The 11,932-nt window shown below is 44.7% G+C and overlaps 1 protein-coding gene across 2 annotated transcripts in view; it reads right to left on the reverse strand.

Moving 5' to 3' along the window:
- The window catches only part of hace1 (HECT domain and ankyrin repeat containing E3 ubiquitin protein ligase 1), a 93,134-nt gene extending 81,444 nt beyond the window's left edge, over nucleotides 1-11,690 (reverse strand). The window contains exon 1 of one of the 2 annotated variants that reach the window (XM_067984952.1): nucleotides 11,326-11,690. In XM_067984952.1, the coding sequence (XP_067841053.1) occupies nucleotides 11,326-11,404 (79 nt within the window). In that variant the 5' untranslated portion in view covers nucleotides 11,405-11,690. The remainder of the gene's footprint in view (nucleotides 1-11,325) is intronic. The other variant, XM_067984953.1, reaches the window with a different exon arrangement.
- Nucleotides 11,691-11,932: the final 242 nt, after the last annotated feature.

The following is an 11,932-nucleotide window of genomic DNA, read 5'->3' on the forward strand; positions in this document are numbered from 1 at the left end:
ATTGATTAGAAACATTTGGAAAGTTCCAATTATCTGGAAAACTAAACCAAATGTACTTGGCCACACAAGAATATTCCCTGCCCCTCCAATATCTTTCCTCCTTCCCCTGCCCCTCCTCAAAACTTTATTTTATTAGAAATAAAAATCTGAAAATGCTGGAAATGCACAATAGGTTAGTCAGCATTCTTAAAGAGAAACAGCAAGTTATGGTGTTTCGGGTGTGTACCCTTCATCAGATTCACACCCAAAACATCCTAACCAGTCTTTTCTCTTTACAGATGTGAACTTACCTGCTGTGTAATTACAACATTATTTCAGATTTCCACCATTTGCAATTTTTCTTTTATAGTTTTCTTTTATGGAACTTCTCTATACATTGTTAGAATAATCATTTTATGAAGCAACTTGTCGGGTCAGTGTATTGAAGTTAAGCAGCAGGATTCCTTTTATTTTGTCCACGCCATGAAATCAGGATCTCTTGTTGCTAAATTGTGGAGATAAACTGGACCAAGTTTCATTGCGGGGTGAAGGATGAAAAGGAGTTAATTTTCCACTGAAATTAGATAACACTCAGAATTTTTTTTAAAATCCTTCAAAATGTCGACCACCAATCTCCATGTTGAGCCTGCTGAAGGAGTATCTCTTTCTGACAACACTTCAACATATCAGTTCTACAAACTGCTGCATGAAATGCATGTTTACAGGGCTTCATTAAGTACATGTGTCAAACATGGGGTGTACAAAACCAGTGGTGATATAATTTCCCTCTTCTCCCCCCAATGATATCCTAGCTCTATTTACTGGCCAAAATCACGCTAAGATCTGCTACAACACACAAACCATAAAGTATTCAAACTATGCCCTAGCAAATAGATGCACTACATGGTGCAATACTTAACCATTAAGGCCAACATTTGATCCCTAGTCTGTGCTGAGTTAGCGATCTCAGTCAGTCAATGGGAGCACCACAATTAACATTTGTAAACAATTTTACAACACCAAGTTATAGTCCAGCAATTTTATTTTAAATTTTATTGCTGGACTATAACTTGGTGTTGTAAAATTGTTTACAATTGTCAACCCCAGTCCATCACCGGCATCTCCACAATTAACATTAGCATTCCTGCATTGAGGCCCCTATCTCTTCAGACTCTTGCTTCAAAGTACACTTATGTGAGCATCAAATGTAGACAGGATCAGGCTTTGCAATGATGTTTTCAAAGGTCAAATGCCCTCCTGACACTCACTGATTCAGCTCCTACAAGAACAGTCACTTGGGCAAAGTACCAGAGGGGCATTGCTGCTCACAGAATTGTACCCCACGGCCAAGAGAGAAAAAAAAATCAAACGTTTGTTGAGAGTATTTGGATTTATGAATGCAGTTACCATAAAAATGGTACATTTTCCTGGAGTAATGTGGATTCAGAATGTTGCATGATCAAGTGGTAACATCACACAGATCAAAACCTGGATCATCTGAACAGCGATTCTAAGTCAACACGATTATGCAAATTACATCCTGCTAAAGAACAAAAGTACACTGCAGTCTTTGTTTTTCTAACACAACTTCATCATCCCATAGTGTTGTCCATGGAAAGAAAATGCAGATAAATAATGCTAAATATTTCAATTTACAAAAAAGGCTGGATTCGAAATGTAAAATTGCCTAAAACGGAATGATATATTTTAAAACAGTTGACACAGAAGACAGACACTGCATCAAGACCAATCTGACAAGCTGAATTTTGATTCATTAATTGGCATAACACGAACAAACCCATATATCTGCAATTATCTCAACAATCAGCCATTGTAGAACATGTTGTATCAGAGATTGTTTTTTTTAAAAAAGAGATGCAATAGTTTGTTTCTGCTAATGAAACAAGGCTGATCTCACAGTTTACTGTAAGAAAGCCATTGTTACAGACTATTCCACTCAGTAGAGACATGTAAGAACAGACCAGTGACCATCCAAATGCAGCTAGTCTGACAGTTCAGTGACTATCCAAATGCAGCTAGTCTGACAGTTCAGTGAATACATTCAAGCACTAAGCTTCACTCATTGCGTTATAGCCCACAAATAGGAAGCTTATGGTGTAAGAATTTTTACAAACCACTCCCAATGCACACTGCTGTATACATGGTGCATTAAGTTCTGAAAATATCTTGGAATGTTTTGTTAATTGAATGGCACGATACAAATGTTTGTTGTTGAGATATCTCTACGGTTTTGAAAACACACCAGTGACTTTTGGCAACTTTGGTCTTGCTGTCCAAAGGATCTGACTTAACTTAATCACCAAAGACGCAAAACGATTGCTGCGCTAAGTATGAAGCTGAATTAATCACAACAGCCAAGAGGGTATTAAATAAACACTCAAAGAAAAAAAAGATTAAAGGGTACAGGGAAAATGCAATGAAATGGATGAGCATAAACAGCTTCAATGTGGAGCTTGCAACAGTTCAGGCATGATGGGCCAAATGGCTTCTTTCTATGCTGGAATTTCTATGACTATGAGGTAAGGCCAGCAAGTAACCTGTACTGTAGTGACTCGTAACTCAATGCAAAAAATTGTCACGGTGTGCTATTAACTAACTTCAAACCAATCAACACAAAATCCACCAAAAGCTTTCCAATGTAGTATCTCAAAAATAACTGGGGAAAATGCTGATTCGGGAAATATCTCAAATCTGCTCAAACGAAGTTTTTAGGAGGCACATATATATAATGGTACAGAGAAGAGTATTGCCCATGGGTTCATTCAATGAAAGAACATACATTGCTTATAGCTCAATCAGCAGTCACAGTATTACAGGTTTATCATTTATATTTAAAATAGTGCAGCCTGAGCTAATGGAAGTACTGCTTTAAAATAGGGGGAGGGTAAGAAGGCAAGGGGGTAGCTGCACAATATGGTCAGTACCATGTGACTCATTTCTGAAGACAGACAGTGTGCAAGGCTACTGTCCTTACCCCTCATTAGTGATGGACCCAAGGTTTGCCATATAAGATCTGAATGCTTCAGCCAAATTCAAATTTCTTTCGCAGCCTCTAGGGACGGTTAGACCTGCCAAATCTCCTTTATTTCCCGTCATCATTTTGTAAAAAAAATGTAACCTTTTACTATACCTTAGTCCTTATATAAAGCTGCATTCCTTCCAATAGGTTTGCATTTTATTCAAAAACCTCTGATCTCAAGTAAAGTTGCATCACTGATGAGGTCACAGCAAAAATGCAAGCTGTTGTGATACTTATAGACATTTCCAGAGTGTTAACATTGGAAGGCGAGCTGGGGCAGTGTTCTGCTTCCGACACTCAAGACTGTTCTAAAACAAAATGCAGTCTGACCAATAAACAGCACTGACCAGTGTTATTCATAGAATCATAGAAAGGTTAGAGCACGGAAGGAGGCCATTCAGCCCATCAAGTGCTGGCTCTATGCTAGAGCAATCCAGCTAGTCCCACTCCCCCGCCCTATCCCCGTAGCCCTGCAAGTTTTTTCCTTTCAAGTACTTATCCAGTTCCCCTTTGAAGGCAATGATTGAATCTGCCTTCAACACCCCGAGACAGTGCATTCCAGATCCTAACCACTCACTGTGTAAAAAAAAGTTTTTCCTCATGTCACCTTTGATTCTTTTGCCAATCACCTTAAATCTATGTTCTCTCGTTCTTAACTCTTCCGCCAATGGGAACAGTTTCTCTCTATCTATTCTGTCCAGACCCTTCATGATTTTAAATATCTCTATCAAATCTTCTTTCAATCTTCTCTGTTCCAAGAAGAACCACCCCAGCTTCTCTAGTCTATCCACGTAACTAAAGTCCTTCATTCCTGGAGTCACTCTAGTAAATCTCTTCTGCACCCTCTCTAAGGCCATCACATCTTTCCTAAAGTGCAGTGCCCAGAACTGGACACAATACTCCAGTTGTGGTCGAATCAGTGTCTTACTAAGGTTCATCATAACCTTCTTGTTTTTGTACTCTATGCCTCTATTTATAAAGCCCAGGATCCCGTATGCTTTTTTAACCGCTTTCTCAACCTGCCCTGCCACCTTCAATAATCTGTGTACATATACCCCCAGATTTTTCTGCTCTTGTACCCCCTTTAGAATTGTGCCCTCTAGTTTATATTGCCTCTCCTCGTTCTTCCTACCAAAATGTATCACTTCGCATTTTTCTGCGTTAAATTTCATCCGCCACGTGTCCAGCCATTTCACCAGCCTGTCTATATCCTCTTGAAGTCTATTACTATCCTCCTCACTGTTCACTACACTTCCAAGTTTTGTGTCTTCTGCAAATTTGGAAATTGTGCCCTGTACACCCGTGTCCAAGTCATTAATATATATCAAGAAAAGCAGTGGTCCTAGTACCGAACCCCGGGGAACACCACTGTACATCTACCCAAGTCCAAAAAACAGCCGTTCACCACTACCTTCTGCTTCCTGTTACTTAACCAATTTTGTATCCAAGCTGCTACTGCCCCCTTTATTCCATGGGCTTCAATCTTGAAGACAAGACTATTATGCGGCACTTTATCAAACGCCTTTTGGAAGTCCATATACACATCAACCGCATTGCCCTCATCTACCCTCTCTGTTACCTCATCTAAAAACTCTATCAAGTTAGCTAAACACGATTTGCCTTTAGCAAATCCGTGCTGGCTTTCCCTAATCAATCCACACTTGTCCCGGATTATCGTTTCTAAAAGTTTCCTCACCACTGAGGTTAAACTGACTGGCCTGTAGTTGCACCCTTTTTTGAACAAGGATGTAACATTTGCAATTCCCCAGTCTTCTGGTACCACCACCATATCGAAGGATGTTTGGACGATTATGGCCATTACCTCCACGCTTTCCACCCTTACTTCCCTCAGCAACATAGGATGCATCCCATCCAGACCGGATGACTTATCCACTTTAAGTACAGCTAGCCTTTCTAGTACCTCTTCTTCATCAATTTTTAGCCCATCCAGTATCTCAATTACATCTTCCTTTAATGAGATTCTGGCAGCAATTCTTCCTTGGTAAAAAGATGCAAAGTACTCATTTAGTACCTGGGCCATGCCATCTTCCTCCATGAGTAGATCTCCTTTTTGGTCAGATTGGCCCCACCCCTCCTCTTACTACCCGTTTACATGCCAACAGAAGACTTTTAGATTCCCTTTTATGTTTACCGCCAGTCTATTCTCATACTCTCTCTTTGCCCCTCTTATTTTTTTTATTATTATTCGTTCATGGGATTTGGGTGTCGCTAGCAAGGCCAGCATTTATTGCCCATCCCTAATTGTCCTCGAGAAGGTGGTGGTGAGGCACCTTCTTGAACCGTTGCAGTCCGTGTGGTGAAGGTTCTCCCACAGCGTTGTTAGGTAGGAAGTTATAAAATTTTGACCCAGAGACAACGAAGGAACGGCGATGTATTTCCAAGTTGGGATGGTGAGTGTCTTGGAGGGGAACGTGCAGGTGTCGTTACATAAGAACATAAGAAATAGGAGCAGGAGTAGGCCAATCGGCCCCTCGAGCCTGCTCCGCCATTCAATAAGATCATGGCTGATCTGATCCTAACCTCAAATCTAAATTCATGTCCAATTTCCTGCCTGCTCCCCGTAACCCCTAATTCCCTTTACTTCTAGGAAACTGTCTATTTCTGTTTTAAATTTATTTAATGATTTAGCTTCCACAGCTTCCTGGGGCAGCAAATTCCACAGACCTACTACCCTCTGAGTGAAGAAGTTTCTCCTCATCTCAGTTTTGAAAGAGCAGCCCCTTATTCTAAGATTATGCCCCCTAGTTCTAGTTTCACCCATCCTTGGGAACATCCTTACCGCATCCACCCGATCAAGCCCCTTCACAATCTTATATGTTTCAATAAGATCGCCTCTCATTCTTCTGAACTCCAATGAGTAGAGTCCCAATCTACTCAACCTCTCCTCATATGTCCACCCCCTCATCCCCAGGATTAACCGAGTGAACCTTCTTTGTATTGCCTCGAGAGCAAGTATGTCTTTTCTTAAGTATGGAGACGAAAACTGTATGCAGTATTCCAGGTGCGGTCTCACCAATACCTTATATAACTGCAGCAATACCTCCCTGTTTTTATATTCTATCCCCCTATCAATAAAAGCCAACAATCCGTTGGCCTTCTTGATCACCTGCTGCACCTGCATACTAACTTTTTGATTTTCTTGCACTAGGACCCCCAGATCCCTTTGTACTGCAGTACTTTCCAGTTTCTCGCAATTAAGATAATAACTTGCTCTCTGATTTTTCCTGCCAAAGTGCATAACCTCACATTTTCCAATATTGTATTGCATCTGCCAAATCTCCGCCCACTCACCCAGCCTGTCTATATCCCCTTGTAGATTTTTTATGTCCTCCTCACTCTCTACTTTCCCTCCCAGCTTTGTATCATCTGCAAACTTTGATATATTACACTCGGTCCCCTCCTCCAAATCGTTAATATAGATTGTAAAGAGTTGGGGATCCAGCACCGACCCCTGCAGAACACCACTGGCTACTGGTTGCCAGTCCGAGAATGAACCATTTATCTCAACTTTCTGCTTCCTGTTAGATAACCAATCCTCCACCCATGCCAGAATATTACCCCCAATCCAGTGATTCTTTATCTTGTGCAATAATCTTTTATGTGGCACCTTGTCGAATGCCTTCTGGAAGTCTAAATACACTACGTCCACTGGTTCCCCTTTATCCACCCTGTACGTTATATCCTCAAAGAACTCAAGCAAATTTGTCAGACATGACTTCCCCTTCGTAAAGCCATGCTGACTTTGTCCTATTAAATTATGTTTATCCAAATGTTCCGCTACTGTCTCCTTAATAATCGACTCCAAAATTTTACCCACCACAGATATTAGGCTAACTGGTCTATAATTTCCAGCCTTCTGCCTACTACCCTTTTTAAATAAGGGTGTTACATTAGCAGTTTTCCAATCTGCCGGGACCTTTGTCGAGTCCAGAGAATTTTGGAAAATTATTACCAAAGCATCCACAATCCCTACTGCCACTTCCCTCAAGACCCTAGGATGTAAGCCATCAGGTCCAGGGGATTTATCCGCCTCGAGTCCCATTAATTTACTGAGTACCAATTCCTTAGTGATTTTAATCGTATTTAGCTCCTCCCCCCCAGTTGTTCCCATGTGCCGGTTCCCCTGTCCTTCTCGGTGGTACAGGTCGCGGGTTTGGAAGGTGCTGTCGAAGAAGCCTTGGCGAGTTGCTGCAGTGCATCCTGTGGATGGTACACATTGCAGGCTACAGTGCGCCGGTGGTGAAGGAAGTGAATGTTTAGGGTGGTGGATGGGGTGCCAAATGCTTTTTCACTTCCGCTCTGAGCTTTCTATATTCAGCCTGGTTTTCACTTGTGTTATTCAAACAAGTGTTGAATTTCCAAATAAGGTACAGAATAAATTGGACAGTTCATTAGACCTAACTGTAGAGACCCCAGAGAAACAAATACACCACAAAATCACTCCAGGTACAAATGTAAAAATGATTACTATCTCATACATGCCTCAAAAATACATTTCAGCTGTCTCAGTCCTACCCTCAAACCCTCTTCCTAAACTCCTCTACCATGCTATTTTTCTCTCCTCCTTTAAGCTTCTTCAAAATCTCTCTTCAATCCATGCTTTCAGTCACCTCTCCCAACTGTTCTATTACTGTTTAGTATCCATTTCTCCTCTGTGAAGCATATGGGATATTTACCTCTCAAAGCACTGTACAAATGCAAGTTGTCGTTCTTATAAATTAAACAAATGCTTGGGGGGAATTACAAGGCAATAAAGAGTCCAGGTATCCTCACAATGTCAGCTTGGCTCAGTTGGTTGCACTCTCACCTGTGAGTAAGAAGATTGTGGGTTTATACTCCACTCCTAGACTTGATTACAGAATTTAGGCTGACAATTCAATATAATGCTGCACTGTCAGAGATGAGATTTAAACTGAGGCACGTATGCTGGTTCAGGTGGAGCCACAACACTACTGAAAGATCAAGGAATTCTCAAGTATTCTAACCAACATTCTTCCCCTGACGACCATCTCCAAAAACAGAACAACTGGTCCAAAATCCTGCTGTGTTTACCCACACTTCAAAAGTAATTAATTGGCTGTGAAGCACTTTGTGATGTGCTGAGGATGTGAAAGGCACTAAATAAATGCAAGTCTGTTTTTTAAACAAACTTATCTAAACCCCAAAATCAAATTGGTACATTGATATCACTTTTTTTGATATAATACTAACAGACTTCCCATAGCATTGTTCATGGTGAAGAACAATAGGTTGTCAACAGAGTGATTTGGAATATGTTTCAGTAAGTGTAATATTTATAAGAAGTGCATACTATACACAAGACTGACAGGTAAATAAACTGTGGAAGCCACAAGTCCCTGCCCTTTTGCCCACAAGAATGTATCCCATGGCAGACATAGGTAGCCTCTGTATAGCACATACATGACTCCTCCAGAGACTATGATGCAATGACCATAAACAATCATTAATGTGATCATCAACTGGAGTGAAATTATGATCACGAGCAAAAAAAAAAATTAAAATAAGGAAGCGAGAGAAACAATTAAGTCACTGAATGAGGATAAGACAGCCTGCACACATGGGCACTTAAGGAAATGGTTGATGAAATTGGTCCAGTTTCAGTAGGGATCTTAAGGGCAACATTAGAATTGGGAATGGCACCAAAGGATTGGAGGGAAAGGAACATAACACCTACCATTAAAAAGGCAATAAGATTGTTCTAGAAATTACAGGCTAATGATCCCGACATCTGGCACGGATAAAATGTTACCAGTTACCCTGAAAAAGGGCATGATGAAACCACGAGGAGTATGAGGTCATAAGACCATGCTTAACATGTTCAATTTTTGAGGATGTCAGAGTTTGTGGATAAAAGGAACTCTATGGACATTGTTTATCAGGGCTTCAAGGCTTTTGATACAATGCCACATAGGAGATTGATCCAAAATGTAGTACAGCATAAAATAGAAGGACAGTTATTGAAGAGAATTGGCAATGAGCTGCATCAAAGGAGACAGACAATGGTCATACATTAAGCTGCATCAGAATGGCAGGAAGTGACTAATGGGGTGCCCCGAGAATCAGAAATAGTATCTTCACTATTCATGGTGTACATTAATGATTTGGAAGTGGCGGTAGAGGCAAAAGCGATCAAAACTTGCCACTGACACTAAGGTGGGATGGGATTTGCAAACAAGTAACAGCAGGCTTATAAGCACAAAGGGGAAGTTAAGCTGAGAAATAGCAATAGAAATCCAATGTCAAGTAGTACGTACAAAGGGAAGCAGAATAAACATTGGAGCTATAAACTAAACAGGACTAATCTACAGGATACAGCACAGGTCAATAGATTTGGGGGTATTGGTGGCCAAAACGTTGAAACTGACTGTATAGTGTACAGCAGTGGTAAACAAGGCAAATATGACCTTGGCTTGTTTAACACATGCAACTCAAATCGCAGGATGTGTTACTGAGCCAACACAGAGCAATTGATTCATTCCTCTCTGGAGTACTGTGCGCCGTTCTGATCCTATTACAGGAAGAATGTCATGGCACTGGACACGATGCAGAGGGCTACCCATCTGATACCTGGCATCAAACAGCAGAGCTATGAGAGATTGCAGGAGCGGGAGTTTGTTTACACTAGAGAATGGAGTCAAGATCTTTAAAGGTATCAACAAGTTTGACCCTGAGAAACTGCTTACCATGGCCATGCAAACGATACCAAGGGGGTATGGGATAAAGTTCAGAAGAGGAATGGTGAGTGGACAGATCGGCTTTAACTAGGAGAAAGAGGAAGCGGGGGGGGTGGTGGAGAAGGAGGGGGGATCAAAGGGGTGGTGGAGAAGGAGGGGGGGGATCAAAGGGGTGGTGGAGAAGGAGGGGGGGGATCAAAGGGGTGGTGGAGAAGGAGGGGGGGATCAAAGGGGTGGTGGAGAAGGAGGGGGGGGATCAAAGGGGTGGTGGAGAAGGAGGGGGGGGATCAAAGGGGTGGTGGAGAAGGAGGGGGGATCAAAGGGGTGGTGGAGAAGGAGGGGGGGATCAAAGGGGTGGTGGAGAAGGAGGGGGGGATCAAAGGGGTGGTGGAGAAGGAGGGGGGGGATCAAAGGGGTGGTGGAGAAGGAGGGGGGGATCAAAGGGGTGAAGGAGAAGGAGGGGGGGATCAAAGGGGTGAAGGAGAAGGAGGGGGGGATCAAAGGGGTGAAGGAGAAGGAGGGGGGGATCAAAGGGGTGAAGGAGAAGGAGGGGGGGATCAAAGGGGTGGTGGAGAAGGAGGGGGGATCAAAGGGGTGAAGGAGAAGGAGGGGGGATCAAAGGGGTGAAGGAGAAGGAGGGGGGATCAAAGGGGTGGTGGAGAAGGAGGGGGGATCAAAGGGGTGGTGGAGAAGGAGGGGGGATCAAAGGGGTGGTGGAGAAGGAGGGGGGGTATCAAAGGGGTGGTGGAGAAGGAGGGGGGGATCAAAGGGGTGGTGGAGAAGGAGGGGGGGATCAAAGGGGTGAAGGAGAAGGAGGGGGGGATCAAAGGGGTGAAGGAGAAGGAGGGGGGGATCAAAGGGGTGAAGGAGAAGGAGGGGGGGATCAAAGGGGTGAAGGAGAAGGAGGGGGGATCAAAGGGGTGGTGGAGAAGGAGGGGGGATCAAAGGGGTGAAGGAGAAGGAGGGGGGATCAAAGGGGTGAAGGAGAAGGAGGGGGGATCAAAGGGGTGAAGGAGAAGGAGGGGGGATCAAAGGGGTGAATGAGAAGGAGGGGGGACCAAAGGGGTGGTGGAGAAGGAGGGGGGATCAAAGGGGTGAAGGAGAAGGAGGGGGGGGATCAAAGGGGTGAATGAGAAGGAGGGGGGACCAAAGGGGTGGTGGAGAAGGAGGGGGGATCAAAGGGGTGAAGGAGAAGGAGGGGGGGGATCAAAGGGGTGGTGGAGAAGGAGGGGGGACCAAAGGGGTGGTGGAGAAGGAGGGGGGATCAAAGGGGTGGTGGAGAAGGAGGGGGGATCAAAGGGGTGGTGGAGAAGGAGGGGGGATCAAAGGGGTGAAGGAGGGGGGGATCAAAGGGGTGAAGGAGGAGGAGGGGGGGATCAAAGGGGTGAAGGAGGAGGAGGGGGGGGATCAAAGGGGTGAAGGAGGGGGGGGTGAGAGGGGGGGGTGAGAGGGGGGTGAAGGAGGGGGGGGGGGTGAGAGGGGGGTGAAATGGGGGTGAGCAGAGTGTTGAGCACAGGTCGGGCCGGATGTCAACAGCCCGCAGCCCGCTCCGCGGGGCCTGCCCTGCCCTTCCAGCCCTTCCCTGCTAACCTTCAGGTAGCTCCACGGTTCGAGCCCGTCTCAGGGAGCGGGTCAGTCGGTTTAGCTGCTCCATCGCCCGTTCCATCATCTACCGCCGCTCCGACTCAAAATAAAATGCCCGGGGCCCTCGCCTCGCCTCCCGGTCCGCGGCGCTCGCCTCTCTCACGGCAAAAGGCGGTGTTGGTGCTGTCCTCCTCCTCCTCCTCGTTGTCGTCGTCGTCGCCTCCACCACCGTCCCGACCCGTGCGGCCGCCGCTGCCGCCCGCTCCCGCTCATGGCGGGGCTCCTCTCACGGCCACCATTCAAAACACCCTCCGAACCCCTCGCCGTTACAACCCCCACCGGGGGAGGGGGGGTCAACCGTTACCCAGACTTCCGTGTTCCACTCCACTTCCGGCTACGCCGCGCACCGGATTGGAGGGAGAACCCGGAAGCGCGTCGCACTGCATTCCGGGAGTTGTAGTCCTGGAAGCTTTCCACCACCAAAAAAAAAAGATGTGGAGATGCCAGTGATGGACTGGGGTTGACAATTGTAAACAATTTTACAACACCAAGTTATAGTCCAGCAATTTTATTTTAAATTCACAAGCTTTCGGAGATTCTCTCCTTCCTCAGG

The sequence above is a fragment of the Heptranchias perlo genome, chromosome 5, assembly GCF_035084215.1.
Source record: "Heptranchias perlo isolate sHepPer1 chromosome 5, sHepPer1.hap1, whole genome shotgun sequence".
NCBI classification, from domain to species: Eukaryota; Metazoa; Chordata; class Chondrichthyes; order Hexanchiformes; family Hexanchidae; genus Heptranchias; species Heptranchias perlo.